Source organism: Rhamphochromis longiceps, linkage group LG8 (genome assembly GCF_057381845.1).
Source record: "Rhamphochromis longiceps isolate RC_006_pf linkage group LG8, R_longiceps_female_GT1.1, whole genome shotgun sequence".
Lineage (NCBI taxonomy): Eukaryota > Metazoa > Chordata > Actinopteri > Cichliformes > Cichlidae > Rhamphochromis > Rhamphochromis longiceps.
Window position 1 is genome coordinate 29,133,415 of NC_140564.1, and position 21,475 is coordinate 29,154,889.

The following is a 21,475-nucleotide window of genomic DNA, read 5'->3' on the forward strand; positions in this document are numbered from 1 at the left end:
GTGTGATTGCATGACCTGAACATAAAAAGTTCTTACTTCTATATATTTGCAGTGTAAACAGAGGCAAATTATTTATATTTGTATCCACATCACAGTGAACACCACAGGGTGAACTTCAGTAATCTCATTTATGGCTCCTCTGTATGCCAGGCACTCAATGCTTTGAGATAAAAACAAAAAAGTATAAATATAATATTTAAATGTAGCATATAGCACATAATATATAAGCCCATTAAAATCACTGCAGCTATCAAAGGAATGAGAGTGTGTTTGGCATTTCAAGTGGCATCAGTTGAAAGGAAAACCAAAAATAGCTCACCTGTTTTATTGATCTTTCTGCAGAAATGTCAGGCTAGGTGTTTTGCATATTAGTCTCAATGGAAAACAGCTGCATCATTCTTTATATATTTCATACTCTGGAGTGACGACTTAATCTTTTTGATGGGCACCAGCTGCAAGAGACCTGTGGTTATAGAAACTGGGTTAAAATTTCCCATCAGACCTGTCCCGCTCTTTGGATCAATAAACTGAGTACAAGGTGTTTTTGTCGCCGCCTGCTCTTTTGTGCAGTTCCTCTTGTCTTCATGTCACATTGCTCGTGTCACTGCCAAGGCAGATGTGTTTACCTTTCCCTCTTGGAGTTATCAGGCTTTCATAAGTGGGAACACATTGGTGTCAACACCATTGTGGGCAGGACACACAAACACGCCAATGCAGATGTGTTGAGACAATGGTGCGTTTGCTGTGTGTTACACGAGGACAGCAGTTGACAAAAACAGGACAAAGAGCTTCTCACTATGCCTTCATCTGCAGTTTTGTCAGAGCATGATTCTGGAGGTTCTTAGCATTTGGAGCAGCTATCAAACAAGACACATGTTGCGCTGTTGCTCTCCCCTCGCTTGCAATATTGAAGGGGAACCGCGCCGATTTTGTACATCAAAGTGTGCTTACAGGCTTTTGTGAGCACGAAAGTGTGCGTGAAAAAGTTTTCTAGTGGGAGCTGTGAAGACTGATAAAAACAAATGTCACAAATGATGTCAGCATTAGCTGAGTGTAAAAGTTTAAAAATGCAAAAATTTTGACTATAATCTCTCAATGGAGTGTTATTCATTTTGGGTAATGACAATTTTAAAAGAAGTAGTGTGGACTGGGAAAAAAGCTTTTTGTTTTGGTTCTACTTCTTTTTTTTCAAACAAGGATGTGAATTTGACAAATTCTAAGAGCACAGTGCTAAAATCTCTTACGGCTGTCATCATATAAAGCCAACTTCTGATTTAGACTGCCTTTTACAGAATGTATGAAGCACAGCAACAGTTGACAGAAACCATAGATAAATACAAAGACTAGTATCAGAAGCAAATAGACTTTGGAGAATAAAGTAGGCCACTTATGCATTACACCTACAGGAGCTGCTCATGCCATGAAGCTTCTGGCATTCAGTTTTTGTGCTGCATTAATGCCAGAGGAGGTTTTGGAAGGCTGCAGTTGTGATGTCAGCAAAGCGTTGGCTCCACTCTGCTCAGATCAGCTGATCTGATCAGCAGGTTCATGTGCTTGTGGAGTTCCAAACACATGTTGCCAAGCAGGAAGTTGCAAAGAACCCTCTGGTTGAAAAACTATGCAACATCAACACTTACAACATGGTTGAAGGGTGTTTCTTTGCATCTCTTCTTTAGTTTTTACATTTTAAATTATTGGCTGTTTTAAGTGCTGATACCGAAACTTTAGCGGTATCAGCACTGGACAGTAAATAGTGACAGATGAAAATTATGCCTTTAAATTTTTTGTTTTTGTTTGACTAAGAGTTTACTGCATCATGTGTGGCAATTTGATGCAACAATTACTACAACATGGTTTTAATGCTTTTTTAAAGTCATTTCAGCATTGTTCAGTCTTCACTTTTTTAAACTGAGATATTACAAAGGTGTTAAAAGAATTCATTTTCATACCTGAAGTCTATTTCATGCAGATGAACATATTCCTGGTCTCACCATTTGAGCATGTGTTCTCTTAACCTTGAAAACAAAGTAATTTTAATTTAAGATTTACGTACCAAGTTTTCCTGGAGGCCAGTCAACATCGGTTTGCTCAGTTGCTATCATTAGATATGGTATGAAACTACAGTTTAATGATTTATCTCCTACTTAAAAACATAATCTTGATAAAAAAAACCATAGGCCTACAGCTTTGAAAATATGTAGAGCTCCTCACTTGAGCCTAACATCTTGTAGGTGTGTTTGGGATGTTTGTTTGACATTAAGTTTTATTTCTTAAATCCAAACCATCAATACTGAGTACACATATCTGGATAAACAAATGCATCATAATTTTTCACCATCTCATCTCCTGCTTTATCATTTTACAGTTTGGTTCCAGGGATTAGCACCCTAACTTATAACTGAAAGGTCATCAACCTCATTGTGCTTCATGCTGGGAGTGATTTGCAGCAGCGGCAGCCGTGGAGATTAAAGCTGGGAATTCTCCAGTGTCACTGCGCAGCAGAGTGTGATTCACAGCGTAGACCCTTTGATCGGTGACAGTGCCAGGGAACGGGCAGCCAGGCGAAGATTGCGCTGATGGCACAAGGCCTAATCTCTAGATTATCCATCATGCTGCACCCAGCTAATTAAGAGATGTGTGTTGCAAGATCACATCACGCAGGCGCATTATTTAACTCTCCAAACTTTTCTTTAAATGGTCTGCTACGTAACAGCACCTTAGTCCTTCTCTTTGGCTAATTGGTTGTAATCAGAGAGCAGTGATGCATGTCAGCAAGTAATTTCGTGCTCATGCTGTCAAGTGAGAAAGTTTATGCACGCCGCCTCTTCATTAAAGTTCATTGATGACGTTTTGAAATATCACACATCATTCATGTGGTTCCTGGTAGGCATCAGGTTCAGCATCATGTTTCATGACCTCCTAGTAGTTTCCTATTACCATCTATCTACACCTTAACTATAAAGTAATTAAATATATTTACTCTCTCTCTCACACACACAAACACACATGTATTTGCTACAGAATTAGATTTTATCTATCGTAGGTAGTGTGTGCAAAAAATGTAGCAATATTCAGCTAGTGGATTGGATTCCAAGCAGAGTGTCTCTCTGTGGAGTTGGACACACTGCAGCTCTACAATCTTGGAGTAATGATGGTGATCATAGTCCTTGTTCTACCCTGCAGCCTCAGTGAGCACAGCATAGCAGCACACGAATCCCATTCTCCACAGCAGATCTTGAGAACAGTAAAAATGGAGGATTAGAAGTCCGACTGATCACGGGACAAGATCGTTTCTGGAGAACCAGCTGAATTATGTGGGATTGAAGTGATTTATCTTGTACAGATACATTTAAATACCTGAAATTAGTGGCAAATATAGTTGGGCAGCTCTTACTGTACCTGGATTGTCCACCCAAATAATCTTTGTGTTGTAAAATCCTGCAAAATATTTTGTGATTATAATTTTTCTACTTTCCATACTACACTCGTAAATGCACCACACTGATTTAAATGTACTTTTCAGACATCGCAGGAATGAGATTTATTTTAATTAGAGATGGCACGATACCACTTTTTTATGTCCGATACCGATACCGATATCATAAATTTGGATATCTGCCGATACCGATATGAATCCGATATAGTGTTTTTTAATCAACAAAACTGTTTTTTAAAATATCTTGCTGCATTTTGCAAGTCTGCAAGTTCATACTCAAGTTTAAAACAACAACTACACTAAAGCTATTCTGTTATACCTGTATACAAAAAAAATATTTCATAGTTCAGCAATACTGATCAATCTAATAAACTTAGACCTACACCATCCTCCCTATTCTGGTATTTTAAAGAGTACTTAGCGTAAATATTAAGCAACCTAACTAATAGGGTTCCAACTCCCAGCAACAACAAAAAGAAATAAATAAAAAATAAGGAACCACCCCTCACGCGCCACCTCATGATGCTTAATCGACGTAATCAACCTTAATTTGATGCAGTGTGAAAAAAAAATGCACAGAAATCAATTATTTTTCAAGAAATATTAAATAGATTCAACATCTTTCTTCAACAAAATTGCAGACTGCACAGATGGTACCTTCCCAAAGTAAAAAGTACTATAGCTTACTAGGGTATATATTAGACTTAATAGTCACTATATACAGTAATTGACTTCTATTCATTTTACATCAAATTAAAACTTTGGGTGTCAGATAATTATTTATTAAAAGCTCGACATTTTAAATGAGAATAAGAAAGAAAAGTATGTCTTTGTGCCCCCTTTTCCCTGTTCATGCCCTATCGGCCCCCCTGGCTAAACTTTGCTAGATCCGCCCCTGCACAGTTACCAGCGTCAGCTACGTAGAAAAAGATCCTGGTGTAGAAAGAAATATTAAATAAATTCTAACAACAGCTTATCAAGCTTAAACGTTCTGCTGTTGTTCAGCCGCTGGTTTCCTCTTTCTGGTGCAAAGTGGGCCAAAAACAAACAAGAGACACGGACTCGCGACAGAAAAGCCGATCAGCTGATCATTTAAGCAGTTTCACGATTGAAGTAGCAGCCGGAGAGCGAGAGGCAGTCGCTTGTTAAGCTTAACGTGGGAATGCTTTACAAACATTCAGAGATGGACTTACACACTTGCTTTACTTCTCTCGGGGATAACTTTGTCGGAGATGAAATGCCAGGTTGCTAGCGAAGCTCCACATGCTATCCAGACCACCAACAGGTCCCGCATGCCACAGCTGCTCTATCACGTGATGCATACTGCTCCGACTGCTAACGTTCTGAGGTGAGTTACGGCGTGTTGCAAGTTTTGCGAGGTGCTTTCGTGATATTTAATGGATCGGATTAAATTTTTTATTTTTCTCCGATATCCGATCCAGTAATTTAGGTCAGTATCGGACCGATACGTAATATCGGATCGGTCCATCTCTAATTTTAATACTATTTTATTGCCCACTAAAGAAGGGCCAGTCAATAGCTGGGTTGATTTGCCGCATAACAAGTACATTTCTGGCACTTTGACATCCTTTTAATCTTTCAATTAGTCCAGCGCAACATATCCACTTGGGTGGTGGAGTCCTTGTCCTGCAAACGTTTGTTTTGTTCATAAATGAGTGAAATCCATCACCACCTTTTGACAGCCGCATCTAGTTTGGTATTCAGGATCACATCTCTTTTAGTAATACACATTGTTTTTCTCTTTCTCTGCACAGACTCAGTGTGTTCTCAGCTGGAGGATAATCAAAGAGTCTGCGCCTGGTTGCTGCTGGGCCTGAAGATACACGCTTTGCACATTTATTTCATTATTTATTTATTTATTTTTTGCATACAATAAACAGTGAGCACAAGCAAGTCTCTGCTTGGACCCAGGTCTGTAGGTTAATCATGGGATCAGTCAAGCCCTTCCTACTCCTCCTGCTGCCCCTGATGTTTTTCAACCGACTATCACAGCTGTGGGCCTTTCCGTTCAGCCCATCCTTGGACCTGGATGTCACTGCGAGAACTACCGTCTTCTCAAAAGGTGAGGATCAAGCAGATTTTTTTAAATTAAAAGTCTTAAACTGTGATTAAAGCTCTGTACAGGGGGGTTAGTGGTAAAAAGGAGATAATTTTAATCTTCCAAAACAATTTTTTTTAATATTAGTTAAAGATTTAATCAGATTATCAGGAAATGGATGATCCTTTTTATCCTAATCTGATCATACATACAAATGTTAAAAAAATCGTTATTTACATTTGTATATGCTGGCCCGCACATTTCCTTAAAGATCATAAAAAAAGCTCCAGAACATGGCGTGATTTTTATGTTTTTATCAAAATAATCCAATTAAGGTTGTTGTACAACAAGGGGTACATTGCAGACAAGGATTACAAACTAAAAGATGATTTAGCATCCTTAAATGGTTGGCCATAAATGGTTGGCCAAAATATAAACAAATACTGGCCAAAAAATATGGAGCTCAAGTTTTGCCCCCCAGCATAACTCCCTGAATAAACAGCAGCAGAAGACATCCTGTTCTCATCCCCGAAAGCATTATGGCAGTGTTGAGCTAGGGGAGCTATTCCACCACCTATTAATCCCATTGTACAGCAGTTGGCTTCGGTCAGTCATGACCCAGCTCTAAGGCCAAACCAGAAATGGAAAGGCATGAGAGTTGGTGGCTAATATGAGCATTTACTGTAACCAGTAAAAAAGAAAATAAACAAGAAAGCAAATGAAATGTGAAGTATGTTCATCAGTGGTATGGTGAGGCTGCCAACTGTGGAGTAACATAATCTAGACCAGAGTGTACGATCACATAGATGAAGCTGAGATTTCAGCTGAAGGATTTTTATCCTAGACCAGGTGTGCCAAATCAGATTACTATGGTGTTGGCATGAGTAGTTCATGGACATCTGGGGAGACAGAGTTGTCATTCACATCTCTCCACAGATTACCTAAGACGGAGGCCATCACACATTTTGAGATGGTTCTCAATTTGTAGGACTGACCAAGATTTAATGCCTAAAAGAACAATTTACACTTGCTTTTAGGCGGAAAAAGCCACATACTATTTTTATTTTCGCAGTTACAATATTGATATTATCTTTAAACTGGCATAAAATAACACTTTGCAGCATGATTATCATCCAAAAAGAGACCAGATACACAAAAAGAAACACAAAAAAGTATGAACAGGGACAAACTCCATTAATACAGTGTATTTCCAGATGGATCCACAAACACATGTGCACAACCCAGCTAACAGATCGCTGTCCTTATTTGCTACTGCTCCGACTGCTTCCTCCCCTCCCTGTTACGGAAGTGGCACAGTTTTTGCAGTTGGCCCCAAAGACAGCTCCTTCATGCTCAGAGTTATTAATCGCCTCTCTCATGCCCTGTCCTAGATCACACAGCTCAGCAAACACTTCTAATGAAACAATAGACAAGAAGCCTCCATAAAAGAGGACCTGAGCACGTTAGACCTGATTACTGTCTGTGCAGAAAATACTGCTGAATAGGTGTGTTTTGGCACACAGTGGGTATTTACACACACCATCAGCACGTCTTCCTTACACCTCCACCTCTTACTTCCCACCAGCTCACCTTTACCCTCCCTCTCTCCTCACTTACTGCAGCAGAAGCCAGCTGCAGTGAGAAGGAAACTCCAGCACAGACAAACAGTAAGGGCTGGTGCTCTTACCTCCACTCCACCCCACTCCACTTTTCTCCTCTTCGGTCCTCCGAGGATGAGTATTATTAGCGGGCGGGTGGAGTTAACAGGGCCGGCTGTATTGCTAGCCGAGCTCTCTGGTGTCATAAGTGCTATTGAGAGTATTGCAGGGTGAGATGATATTTTGGAGGTGGGAGGATGTGCTGCTTGATGTTCTGAATCACAATAACTTTGAGAGCGACTGTAACACAGCAGAAGCTGGTTGTGTATTTGTTCCCGGTTCTGTGGTGCATTTTCTTGATCCGAACTGAGTGGATGATTACTTTGTTTGCTGGAGAGAGAGGTCTAAGGTCTGAGCTTTGCTTCAAAGTGCACTGATTGGTTGAGAAAAGTACACTGAAGAACAATGAATAAAGAAACCGTTGTGGAGCTATTTACTGCAACTACTGGGAGGTGAAGCATTGACCAGACTACGAATATCTTTTGGTTATTTATCAAACAAATGAAAAGGGCTTGCTCTGTTGAGTGCTCATCAGACGGGAATGCATGCAAAATTAATTTAGCCACCATCTCTAAATAAAGGAGTCTCTGCAGCTGTATGTGTTTGTCCTTTCCTACTTCAGACTTAGCTGCTGTATTGCTGTGGAATTAAAGTTGCTTGGATGAACGATTTTTATGTTTGGCTAAAAGCTGTTAATAAGATGTGGATGAAGGCGTGCCTGGGTTGGTTTGGAGAGGACCACCACCTCTCACCATCATAATCTCCTTGCTGCTCCAATCTGTACATTTTATTTTAATCAATTTAGTCTTTTAAATTAGAGACTCGTGCTTTTTAAATTTCTAGTTTTGGTCTCCATTTTATGTTAAGAGCTGGGTTGTGAAACTATTTATCTAAACTATATACAAACCCAGTTCCCAAAAATTTGGGATGGTATGCCTGGTGCAGGTAAGACCCAAACACAGTGCTCGGAACGTAGGGAATAAAATAATAGGTGGTTTTATTAAACTGAAGTACAAAATAATACAAAAAACAATACTAGGAGACTCAAACCATTGACACAAGGATACCATATTGCAAGGGAGGACAGAAGGAAATGCAGACAATATATACACAAGCAGGATAACGAGGGAAGAGGCCACAGGTGGGAACACAGCTGACACTAATCCAGACAAATGAGACAAGGGAAGCAAAACTGAACAGAATACACACGAGACAGGAGATTCTCAAAGTAAAGCAGGAAGTAACACACACTGAGAAACAAACTAAGACACATGGGCTTGATACTGGGACAGAAACAGATATGGAGACGTGACCATACTGAAGAAATAACAAAATGCAGAGATGAGACTAGGACAGACATGAACCAGAAATCCAGAACTATAAATACAAACTCAGCGGCACCTGAAAATAATATGTTCAGACACTAGAACATAATTAACTTATGCTTTCAAAGAAGTAAATGACAAATCCAAAGGAACACTCAAACACTGGGTCAAAGACCCAGGATAATGACAACTTTTGAGAATTACTGCCTCTCTGTCCCTCTTTTGTCGTCCCTGGCCCAACTTTTTTGAGAACTAGTAAAATGCTTCAGTTTAAACTTTTGATATTTTATTGTGAATAAAATTAGATTTTTAAATCATTGCATCGTGCTTCTATTAACACATCTCCCCTGATGATTAGAAAATGGCATTTTTGGAATTAGGGCAGCATGGTGGTGCAGTGGTTAGCACTGTTGAATCATAGCAAGAAGGTCCTGAGTTTGCTTCCAACATCTGTCTGGGCTTTTTCTGTATGGAGTTTGCATGTTCTCCCTGTGTTTGTGTGGGTTCTCTCTGGGTACTCCGGCTTCCTCCCACATTTCAGAGACATGCAGTTAGTGGGGTTAGGTTAATTGATGATTCTAAATTGCCCATAGGTGTGAATTTGAGTGCAAGTGGTTGTCTCTCTACATGTGATAGACTGGGATAGGCTCCAGCACCACCAGCACCTGCTTATCCAATTCCATGACCCTGAATTGGATAAGCAGAAGAGAATGGGTGGATGAATTTTTGGAATTGGGTGTATAATTAAGCTATTATTGCAACTCATGGAGTACAGGTCTGTTGGTGAATATTTGCTGGTTTTGAAAAGCAGCAAATCAAACCTGGAGGCACCGTAGAAGCTGAAAATAATGTCAGTCTCTGACTTTCCACTGCAGAATGCAGTGTTATATTTGTTCTTCAGGCTCACTATTATCTCCTCATGCTGGGCAGGTACTGCCTGTATCTTCCTGCTATGTGCAAGGTGTCCTGTGGCTTTGGTGACTTTTTTATGTTTTGACACTACAAACTATCTTGTTAGGTTTGGAAAAAGAGTGGTTTGGTGTAGCATAATTGAAAAGTGACAAGTTGGAAGTGATCCCTCACTAATGCTGTAACCTGCCTAAGGACACCTTGTGCTTAAGTCATGAAAACAACATTAACTGAGGCCAAGAGAACAAGCTCACCCCAGGCTCACCTACAGAGTCTTCTGTTTAGTGAAGCACAAACACAGCTGCAAACAGCAGTTGTTCCCATCAGGCACATTTTGACCAGGTTCTGTAAATGCACAGTGGAAGAACTTATCTGTGTTCTGTCCTCACAGTGGTCAAGTTTGTGACAATTCATTTACACATCTCTGACTGTGCCTAGGATTATAAATCATACATACTCTTCTTACTGCGGGCACTTTTCTATGCTGTAGCCTGAGCCCGTCTGTCATTACAGATTTTCTTTTTCTCCTTGCCCTCACAGAAAGTTGTCCTTGACCCAGTTTCTAATCATCAGGGAAGGCGTGTGAGTACATGTGAGAGTGCAGAACGTGCACGTGTGTCAGCATGCGTTTCATCACTCTTAGGGCATGCCCTGCGAATGTGTGCTGCATATGTGTGTGTGTCATGTAGGGGGAAGCTTATTAAGTGCCATGTAAAAATCCTGCATACATGCATCTCCTGTCACTTTCCTCACTGAGACATGTCAGCGGGGAGGACGGGGGAAGGGAAGTTTCTTCTCCTTTTGATGATATGTGGGTGTCACTATCTGTGGGAGGATTGATATTATTTTTCTTTGCTGGCGCTCATTAATTTACAGTATGCTTTACTGGTTTGCTGCATGAGTGGGAGGAGAAGGACATGATGTATCACAGAGAGAGCGCTTGGATATGTATATAAGAGAGAAAATGACAGAAGAGGTCTTTATGCTCTCTTGGTGAGAACAGGTACATCGAAAAGGCCACCAAAGGCAAACAAGCAAAGAAATAATTCTGATACATGATTTTTTTTTATCCAATACTGAGATGAATCTATAAATACTATTTAATACTTAATTCCTTTCTTGATGTTAAAATGGCCCCACTATTTTCATCCACTATTTAAATAGTGGATGCTCATATTAAACATGGCCAGGGTTTCAAATAAGGAGGTTCCTTGATTTCTGACAGTTTTTTTTACTCTTGGCTCCCATCATAATGAGAGGGGATATCCCTAACATGGTCATCTAAATCTCTGGCTGCGAGCATGGAAGCCCCATCTGTTGTTCAGACCTTGTGGTTTTGAGGAGCAGTAAATCAGAAGAAAGTTGTCTGATAGGCAGACAAGATAAAACTTGTTTCAGAGGATGCCTTGGCAACAAGACTCTGTATAAAATAGATAAAGATTATTTAGAATTCTACTGCTCTAGTAGAGTCCAGAAATAAAAAAAAATAAAAAAAAGACAAATATTGGTCTTATTTTAAAACAAAAGAGTTAATGTTATGTTGAAGGAGGTTTTTTTTAAAGTGAGTTTTTTAAACCCTGAGAGTATAACCCAGCTTTCTTTTCAACTTTGGATCTTTTTAGATCTTTCATTTCTTTGTTTTTGTGCATTTATCTTACTTTTATCAACCTTTATCATGCAGACTATTTAAAATATGCCTGTGCTGAACACACCATCTGCGGCTTGCAGCTTGTCTCTTGGAGTAACAAAGAAAACTGATCTGCCTGAGGAACAGAGAGGACTACTGCTAGCCAAACCAGGCATTCTTAACTCTTAATTTCTCTGTAGTTGGTTGCTTTATTAAAATACTAAGATCCATCGACTGTTTTTCTGCAGTGCTGTTCTACTCCATTTCAGCAATTAAAGCACTTTTTTACTCCAAGCCTCATTAACCTAAGCACTTTTTATATGCCCTCATTTGCTTGGATAAATGCATCATGTATCAGGGTTCAGTATATTGCCCAAGGGTAGTTTGACCCAGACTCAGGGAGCCAGGGATTAAACCATTATCTTCCAATTAGTACACAACCTTATCTGTCACCTGAACCACAGCCATACAACTAAAAGACAAGTTAGTTTATAGTTATTAAAGATGCCATCCCAAAAAGAAATGTTACGTTTGGTGGCAATATGTTTGCACACAGTTTATGATAACCAAGAGCTAGTCACTGATGTGCTGTTAGAAAGGTGTCAGAAACTTGATGACATCTCCCTGTGTGGACAGCAACTGAAAACCACCAAATATGTGAAAGCTCACGCACAGTAACATACAGATCAAGTGTGAGGATGAGGTTGATAGTGAAGAGTGAAGAACTGGCACAGGGACAGAGGCTCCTTCAATTATAGTTCGATTTTGAGCTATGTTAGGCAGTGGTCTTTAGTGGGAGTTGCTGATAAATCCATTGTCCCTGCTCAGCACCACACAGCAGACAGATGAGGTTGCTGCTGATTTGATGAGTTCCTTTATCAGTTTGTCGAGACGAAACATAGCTAAAAGCTCTTCTAAAAGAGACTAAAAGTAAACAGAGACTAGACTAGCTTTTCTAACCAGACAGCTTTCTTCTGGCTAATCAAACTAGCTGCCATATGAATATTTCTAAATAGTTATTTTGACCATGATGCATGTGATTGACTTAATAAAACATCACTGTAGCGGAAAATAGAAATGGTATTGGAGCTTTTCCATTTAAAAGAAAGCAAAAATACTGAATGCATTAAGCATTAGAAATCCACCGTTGTAACCTTTATGGGCAGGTTTGACAACTAAACATAGATTGTTTTTGTGGGCCACAGTGCATTTTTCCACTCCTAGAAGTGAGATTAATGCTTGACTGTGTCCTGAACTCAATTGTTTGCCCATGGGGCTTGTGCTTTGGCATTTCCTACCTCTGCCACCAGACCTGAAGTAATGCCGTTCTGAAATATTGATGCACTGTAAGTTACTATGTTGAGAGCTGGGATGTAACAAGAGGTCTTGGTAGTAAGGTTCCTTATAGATTGCACCATTATTGTGATATTGGCAGTAAGAAAGCCTGCCAGCTTGACGCTTCTGTGTAGATGAATTGTTTTGCATCCAGTATGGTAATTACACCACTAATGATCATCAATTTACTGCTCAACAAAGTCTGTTAATATCTTAGTCTAACCAGCTGCATCTTGTGCATAACAGTGATGATTTACAAACTGTATCAGCGAGACCAAGACTGCTCAAACTAAAGAGGTTTAATCTCTGCTGTTATTTTCTGTTACCTTTTTTTGGGGGGGTGGGGGTGGGGGGGGTGTTCTCAGTTGAGACATTTTATGCCTTAGACCCTTTAAATCCCTGAAGCTTACATGGTGCTTTGATCCTCTTCTCCTCTGATAGTGTTGGTGTCTGATTCAGACACGGCCTTATTAGTAATTCAGTGATGGCCGATGTGCCAGTCCTGCAATGACACTGCCACCATTTGAGTGGGGTTATGTTTTTCCATCTTATCTAAGATGAAAGTCTTGGCTTTCCTTCATCTTATTCTGCAGTCTCCCTGGTTGGACAAAGTCTTATGAAAGTTTTGGCTCTGACACAAGCTTTAAAGACAAGGTATTGTATTTGTGTCATTATTAATAGTGGGGTAAACATAACACTGCCACTTTGATGTGCAAAATAAGCATGCACATCAGATCGGGACAGGCCTATTTTTCTTCATATTATAAAACTTCTTAAAACTTGGTCGATTTTTGTAAATTTCTAGCCAGCATGAAATCACCTATTTTGAAGCCTCACTGGTAGCATTTTGGCCACAACCATGTTGTTTTTTGAAGAAAAAGAAGTGACCACATTTGGAAAAAATGTTGGAGTGCTACAATTTACTTGGTAAGCAAGCTGCATAAATAAACTATATGCATACTGTGCACAGACAGATACCTGCTAACTGGTGCAGATAAAAAGTACTTTATTTCACTCAACAAAAGTGAACCACAAATGGATTGTCTTGGATAGTCTGCACAACACAGAAATCAGAATCAGAATCAGAATCAGAATACTTTATTGATCCCTGGGGGAAATTATTTTTTGTTACAGTGCTCCATTTTAAACCAACATTAAGACAAGACAGACAATACGCTAACTAAGAATAGTACAATATATACATATATATACATACATACATACATAAGTCACTTATAAATAAATATTTGGAAAAGAAACATGTGTAGCTGTAGCAGCAAACAGTGTGTTAAGTGGATGCGTTGTACAGGGAGATGGCCACAGGCAGGAATGATTTCCTGTGTCGTTCAGTGGTGCTTTTCGGTAATCTCAGTCTCTCACTGAACGAGCTCCTGTGACTGACCAGCATGTCATGGAGTGGGTGGGAGGTGTTATCCAACATTGTCTTTATCTTGGACAGCATCCGCCTCTCCGACACCACCTTGAGGGAGTCCAGCTCCATCCCCACAACATTGCTGGCCTTACGGATCAGTTTATTAAGTCTGTTGGCATCTGCGACCCTCAGCCTGCTCCCCCAGCATGCAACAGCATAGAGGATCGCACTGGCCACCACAGACTCATAGAAAATCCTCAGCATTTTCTGACAGATGTTGAAGGACCTCAGTCGCCTCAAAAAATAGAGACGACTCTGGCCCTTCCTGTAAAGTGCTGTGGTGTTTTTAGCCCAGTCCAGTTTATTGTCAATGTGTACTCCAAGGTATTTATAGTCCTCCACAATGTCAACACTGACCCCCTGGATTGAAACAGGGGTCAAGTGTTTCCTGGTCTTCCTGAAGTCCACGATCAGTTCCTTGGTCTTTGCCACGTTGAGCTGCAGATGATTCTGCTCACACCACGTGACAAAGGAGTCGACCACAGCCCGGTACTCTGTCTCATCATCCCTGCTGATGCATCCAACCACCGCAGAGTCATCAGAAAACTTCTGAAGATGGCAGGTCTCTGTGCAGTGGCTGAAGTCTGTGGTGTAGAGGGTGAAGAGGAAGGGGGAGAGGACAGTCCCCTGTGGTGCCCCTGTGTTGCTAATCACCTTGTCAGACACACACTGTGGGAGACGTACATATTGTGGTCTTCCTGTCAGGTAATCAACAATCCAGGACACCAGAGAAGCATCCACCTGCATCGCTGCTAACTTATCACCCAGGAGGGTCGGCCTGATGGTGTTGAAAGCACTGGAAAAGTCAAAAAACATGACCCTCACAGTGCTCGCCGGCTGGTCCAGATGGGTGTAGACACGATTGAGCAGGTAGATGATGGCGTCCTCTGTTCCGAGACGAGGCTGATAAGCGAACTGAAGGGGATCCAGATGTGGTCTTACTATGGGTCGCAGCTGGTCCAGGATGAGCCTTTCCAGGGTCTTCATGATGTGGGAGGTCAGTGCCACGGGCCTGTAATCCTGGGGGCCACTGGGACGAGGCGTCTTTGGTACAGGGACGAGGCATGATGTCTTCCACATCACCGGGACCCTCTGCAGACTCAGACTCAGCATAAACAGTTTATGAAAGACTCCACACAGCTGGGGGGCACAGGCCTTGAGGACAAGGGGACTCACTCCGTCTGGTCCAGCAGACTTGCCTGAGTGAAGTCTCCTCATTTGCATCTCAACCTGGTATTGAGTGAAGGTGATGGGTGGGGGAGGGGTGTCAGGAAGAAAGCCATATTAGCCAGATAGTTTACTAAAAAATGCTTACTAAAGAACAGTTTTTGGCTATGACAGCTACAGTATTCATGTGTAAGCACACTTGTCAATCAAAATGGCCATGTTCCTAATTTTAAGCCTCACTAGTATTCAAACAAATGATTTATAAGGAAAGACCCAGTCAGACGTCTTAATGCATTCTCAATCATCCAGGTAAGTAAATCTTCAAAAGTTGATTCTGTTCATCTGGACTGAAAACCAGTCAGAGTTTTTATGAAGGGAGAAACCTATAGAGACCATACAAGGTTTCAAATATGCCTCTTAGTGTTCTAAAATTGGGCATTTTTAAAGGGGGGGTCTATGGCGATTGACTTGCTTTTTGAACCAACCTCAAGTGGCCACTAGAGGAAATCTAAGGAGCTTGGGAAGAAAAGCATCTGGACTTCTTTAAGTTGCTTGAAGACATTGCACCTTTAACTACTTTTGGACAGAGAAAACAGATGGTTTGAAAGAGGAGTGAAAGAAGCCATCTATGTCCGCTGCGAACAGCCATCCTTGAACAGAGACGGTGGCTTACGACACCAACTGTCTGCCATCTATAATCCAGTTTTGAGATCCTTTCCCAGACGCCTTAACGCCCACTCACATCCTGGGCCATTTGACCTCAGTAAATCACATGATAGGGTGTGGCTAGGTTTCACCCGAAACCTTGGCTGATTGTGACCTACACCCGTTTTCATACCTTGGCTCGTGTGATTAGGTAGAGGATCATCAGGGAGTTCATGACCCTCTTGGGGGACACTCCCCTAGGACTTAAATCTTGGCCTCTCCACCATTTGACCTTAGAACTGAAGAAGCTTCTTGGATGAGAGGTGAAACGTCTTCAAGCAACTTAAAGAAGTTCAGAAGCTTTTCTTTCCAAGCTGACTACAATGACCTGGATGACTGAGAACCTTCACAGACACTAGAGGAAATGCAGTTTTTGTTTCTTATGCCTAATCTTCACTTTACAGTCTTGGATTGCACATAAATAATAGTTATTACAGCATGAATTACACTTTGTCCTATGGATTTTCTTATTCACATAATAGTTTGCTCTGACAAGTAATTACCATCATAAACAATATTGTTATTACTAAAACATAAACAAATTTGATTTGACATGCGTAAGTGGAAACCTGTCAACATACTGACAGAATCCATTGGCTGGAGTGTGATGTGCCACAATTTAATGAGCAGCTGTGTTTAAAAAAAATACTAATTTTCCTGCACTTCACAATTCACACTACCCATATGGTGTAGAAAAAACACCAGATGGAGAGAGTACTGTGAACTGGATCTTCCTCCTGTAAGGAATTGGTCCCAATAAAAGCTGCTGACAGTGAACAGTGTGGATTATTCAGCATATCAAGGACAGCTCGTCACAGTGACAGACACTTGTAAAGATAAATTGCTGCTGCATATTTTGCTTCTTTTTGTATGAAGCTCCACTGACCTTTTATTCAGCTGAAGGCAAAGGCAATTGTGAAGAATCTGAGAGATTTGTACTTCAAATCTTAGTCAATTAAAAATAAAATGGCTAAATACCACTAGAAAACCATGAGAGAAAATAAACCTGGGCATACTGACCCTTTGAAAGTGTGCACATCTGTTATCTTTTATTTTTCTGTTAATTCTCTGTCAGTGTTTAGAAGTCAGAATTATGACCAGGGACATCATGAACCATGTCCAACTTGTTTTTGCGGTAAGAAACTGCAGGTGCAGTACTAAATTTTACAGATGCATGTGCACATCTTGTAGCTGTGCACTTGAACCTGAGGGCAGTGTCGGGTGCTCTTTTTTATTTTGTTTATGGTTTGCTCTGTTTCTGTTTTTCTTTAGCTGCCACATAGTAAAAAAGAGTGTTAAAAACAATGAAAACTGCCCACTGCAGCCATTGTTTGTGCTTCCCATTCATGCTTTTTTTTAAAGCAAGCTCCGCTGTTGTTTTCTTAATCTTTTAACCAACTTTTTAGCCATTCTGAAACTGCACAAGTGGACAAAAACACAAGATAATAAATCATGTGACATGACCTCACCCACTGATTTGGGACTTCTTATTTTTAAGCTTTAGTGTTCAGAAGTTACGGATGAAAGAAGAGTGCTCACTTATATTAGCATCAATACATTCATACAGGTGTGATCCACAGACACACATACTAGCTAATTAGTATTAAGTAACAGACTTTAGAAATATAATAATTTCTCTTCTTCTTGGATTTTTTGAGCCACACAGTACAGACCGTTATCCTGGTAGCTGAGTTATTACTATCAGAAGAGGAAAATAACATGCTTTTAAGTGGTTTTGAACATTTTGACCTTGTATGGAGATAGAGCCCCTTTTGAAACATGTATCATATGGCATCTAGAGGCCCTGTAGGTACTGTCACATCTGTGCTGACTTCATTTTTAAGCTTTAGGGGTTGCCCTTTGGTAGCAACAAGTGTTCAACTTTGCAAAATGGTCTGTGTCCATCCGTGAATGTCTGATCTTTTGCTAATCCTTGTCTGACCTTTTCTAAACATAACCAAGTGGCCTTGTTACAAGTGACAGCTAAGAATGAAAAAGAAAATAAAAACTGAAAATAAGTGGTCAGCTAAGTCTCGAAAAATTTTCTTAAGCACAAGATCTCCTGGATGTCCAGTCTCCTGGATAAAAGTCATGTGTCCAACCCATGCATCTACCACAAACTACTTCCTGCATCAACTTTGTCGGTCAAATCCCTGAAGGCAAACTTCTTCCATGAGAGAAGTAGAAACAAAAAGGTGTCAACAAGCATGTTATAAACAAGTCGATCGTTTCTGAGTAAACTGAAAATTATGTCGGTAAAGCAACAGTGTCAACTACTAGCAGATGGTTGGAACAAAAAAATAAAAAATACCACCCCCATCTCACCAAGAAATAACAGGCTGAATGGGTAAAATATTATCTTGATTCGATGGTATTGTATATTCTGCAGTTTACAGACCTGCTAATTGTCTTTTAAACTAAATAAACACTTTAAAATTACATATTTCAGTTTGTGCACAGCTTCTGTATTTGCCTGTAATAATTTCCTATGGTAAACATCATAATATAGAAAATAATGGAGTCAGCAGATGACACGCCGACATACTTCACTTTTTGTTTTTTTAACCTTTGCCTTTATTCTTGCACAAGGTCTTCTGTGCATAATTGCTTACATAACACACAGTCATGTAGCTGACTCTTGACCGTGGTAAAGAAGTAAAGAGTTGCTTATATAATGTGGATAGAGTTGAAAGAAACTGACACTGCTGACAGTGTCCAAAGAAATCAAGTCAGGCTTTCCTTCAAGCCTTTGTTCCCAAATTTTCTGTGAGCACGTGTGCGTTTTTGTTTGTCACATGCTCGCCACAGTGGGTGCAGCGATCGGTGAGTCACAGAGGAAGTCACACACTCAGTCTGTGACAGACACGCATACAAACATACAGTGGATTTACTATCATCCAGGACCCCACATGGTGGATTACAAGTGTGTCTGCGCACAATCTGGCTACGCCACCTGTGACGGCTCAACTGCCGAAAACGCGCTCATTCTGGCAAACACACAACGCACACTCCTCAGATCTTCTGAGTCACTGATAGAGTTGTCTTTACTCTTTTTCAGGAGGCAGATGATGTGTGAAATAAGCGTGAAGAGTATGTGTGTGTTTGTGTAACCACTGACAGATGTTTCTGAGGAGCATTTTGACCTCTTCCCCTCATCAAACCTGTGTACTCTGAAGAGTCAGAAGAACTGATGTGCAAACACACACACACTCAAACACAGTAAATGAACAGTAAATAGAAACCAGCCAGCAGGCTAAGAGGTTTCTGGCACACCTCAGTGCTCTGTTGAATTTCCCCATTGATTTTGCAGCAAAGCACGAGGTACATTGTGTGTCTCTCTGTATGTGTGTGTGTGTTTCTCTGTGTGTGTCTACGGATATAAAATAATGGCCAGCTTCATGGAACAGCAGGTTGACATCTGTGTGTGTTGCTAAATAGATATTCATAGCAATCCTCTTAGTGATAATGATTTTTTGATTTTTATTTTTCAATATCGAAAACTACATTAATCTATATTTCTACATTGAGAACAAATCAAATGTAATATAGAATATGTTGCTTCTTCTAAGGAGTGCTTTTGGGAGGCAGAAAATTTAACTAAAATTAAAAATATACACATTTTGATACCAGATGGTGTTCCTGAAGGAACAAACAAGGAATTTGTGACTCCTCATGCAATCAAGCTGGGGATATTTTTTCTTGTTAGTTGAATGTGTAAACTAATATACACTAGAACCACTAAGAAAATATTTTCATGAAACCAGTATGAGATGATTTGAGTTTTGTGGTATGACAGATTATCCTGTTGGAAGCAGTGATCAGAAGATGAGTAAACTAGGCATAAAGAAGTGGACTTGCTTCACATGTTGTGCGTTCACAGATGCTCTTCTGCTTACCTGGTTCTAATGAGTGGTTACAGCATTTGAGTTACTGTTGCCTTCCTATCAGCTCAATGACATCCATTCTCCTCTGACAACTGGCATCAGTAAGACATTTTTCTGCAGAGAGCTGACACTTACTTGTCTTTATTTCCTATTCTGATGCTCAGCTTGAACTTAAGCAGGTTATCTTAACCATGTCTTATTAATTCCACAAGCCACTGTGGCCCACCCATCCATCCATCCATTCGCTTCCGCTTATCCTTTTCAGGGTCGCGGGGGGCGCTGGAGCCTATCCCAGCTGTCATAGGGCGAGAGGCGGGGTACACCCTGGACAGGTCGCCAGTCTGTCGCAGGGCCAACACACAGGGACAAACAACCATTCGCTCTCACACTCATTCGGACATTCACACCTAGTGACAATTTGGATTATCCAATTAACCTACCCCCACAAGCTGCATGTCTTTGGACGGTGGGAGGAAGCCGGAGTACCCGGAGGGAACCCACGCAAACACGGGGAGAACATGCAAACTCCACACAGAAAGACCTGATGGTGGAATTGAACTCAGGACCTTCTTGCTGTGCGGCAACAGTGCTAACCACCGTGCCACCGTGCTGCCCCCCCACCAATTCAATTCAATTCAATTCAATTCAATTCAATTTTATTGATATAGCGCCAAATCACAACAACAGTCGCCTCAAGGCACTTTATATTCTACAGTAGATCATATAATAATAGATTCAGAGAAAACCCAACAGTCATATAACCCCCTATGAGCAAGCACTTTGGCGACAGTGGGAAGGAAAAACTTCCTTTTAACAGGAAGAAACCTCCGGCAGAACCAGGCTCAGGGAGGGGCGGCCATCTGCTGCGACCAGTTGGGGTGAGAGAAGGAAGACAGGATAAAGACATGCTGTGGAAGAGAGACAGAGATTAATAACAGGTATGATTCAGTGCAGAGAGGTCTATTAACACATAGTGAGTGAGGAAGGTAACTGGAAAGGAAAAACTCAATGCATCATGGGAGTCCCCCGGCAGCCTACGTCTGTTGCAGAATAACTAAGGGAGGATTCAGAGTCACCTGGTCCAGCCCTAACTATATGCTTTAGCAAAAAGGAAAGTTTTAAGCCTAATCTTGAAAGTAGAGATAGTGTCTGTCTCCCGAATCCAAACTGGAAGCTGGTTCAACAGAAGAGGGGCCTGAAAACTGTGGACCCATGGCTGGGTCCCAAGCCCAGATTAATGGGGAGGGTTGTGTCATGGAGGGTGTCCTGCTCAAAAGAACTTGGCCAAATCAAACATGACAGGGTGAGAAAGAAGCAGATGATTTGCTGTGCCAACCCCCAAAGGCAGTAGCTGAAAGAAGAACAAGAAGTCTGCATGCCTAATTGCAAAGAGTTCCTGCCATGAGAAATTTTTGTTAGAAGTCAGTTGAACAAACCTAATGAAATGGCCAGTTAGTGTGTGTACTGTTACAATGGTGGATGCGCATAGTAAACACTTTAACTTTCAATAATTGCAATAAGTGTACGTACAAGTTACCACTGTGAGCAAAGAGGTCCCAACTCTTGTCTTGGGAAAGTATTTTGCTACTCTTGGGTCTGAATGATGTCAGTGGACGTAAGTGGTTAGATATCCCTAATATGGTCAATTGAGAGACATGCTTAGGCTTTGACTAAAGCCCAGCTCACCTGGTGCTCAAATTTTGTTTGCTAGAATAAATCTAGCTTAAGAAGCTCAAACAGTAGATAAACTGAGGAGCTACATCAAGGGTCAGTATAGGGTTTAGAGCACTCCTGTAATTGCTGCCAATTGATTTTTCATTTCTGTGATTCAGACTAAAGAAAAAGTTTCTCTTTCATACCTCGGACTCAAGATCAAGTGGTATGAAATAGCAACCGCTCGCGTCATACCAGATCTGAGACCAAGGTCACTCTACCTCT

General features: G+C 40.8%; 1 protein-coding gene across 1 annotated transcript in view; it reads left to right on the forward strand.

The window, feature by feature from the left end:
- Nucleotides 1-21,475, forward strand: part of sema4gb (sema domain, immunoglobulin domain (Ig), transmembrane domain (TM) and short cytoplasmic domain, (semaphorin) 4Gb) — a 60,109-nt gene that overhangs the window by 3,376 nt on the left and 35,258 nt on the right. Inside the window, exon 2 of the mRNA XM_085416931.1 lies at nt 5,212-5,519. Coding sequence (XP_085273057.1) covers nt 5,384-5,519 — 136 coding nt within the window. The 5' untranslated portion in view covers nt 5,212-5,383. The remainder of the gene's footprint in view (nt 1-5,211; nt 5,520-21,475) is intronic.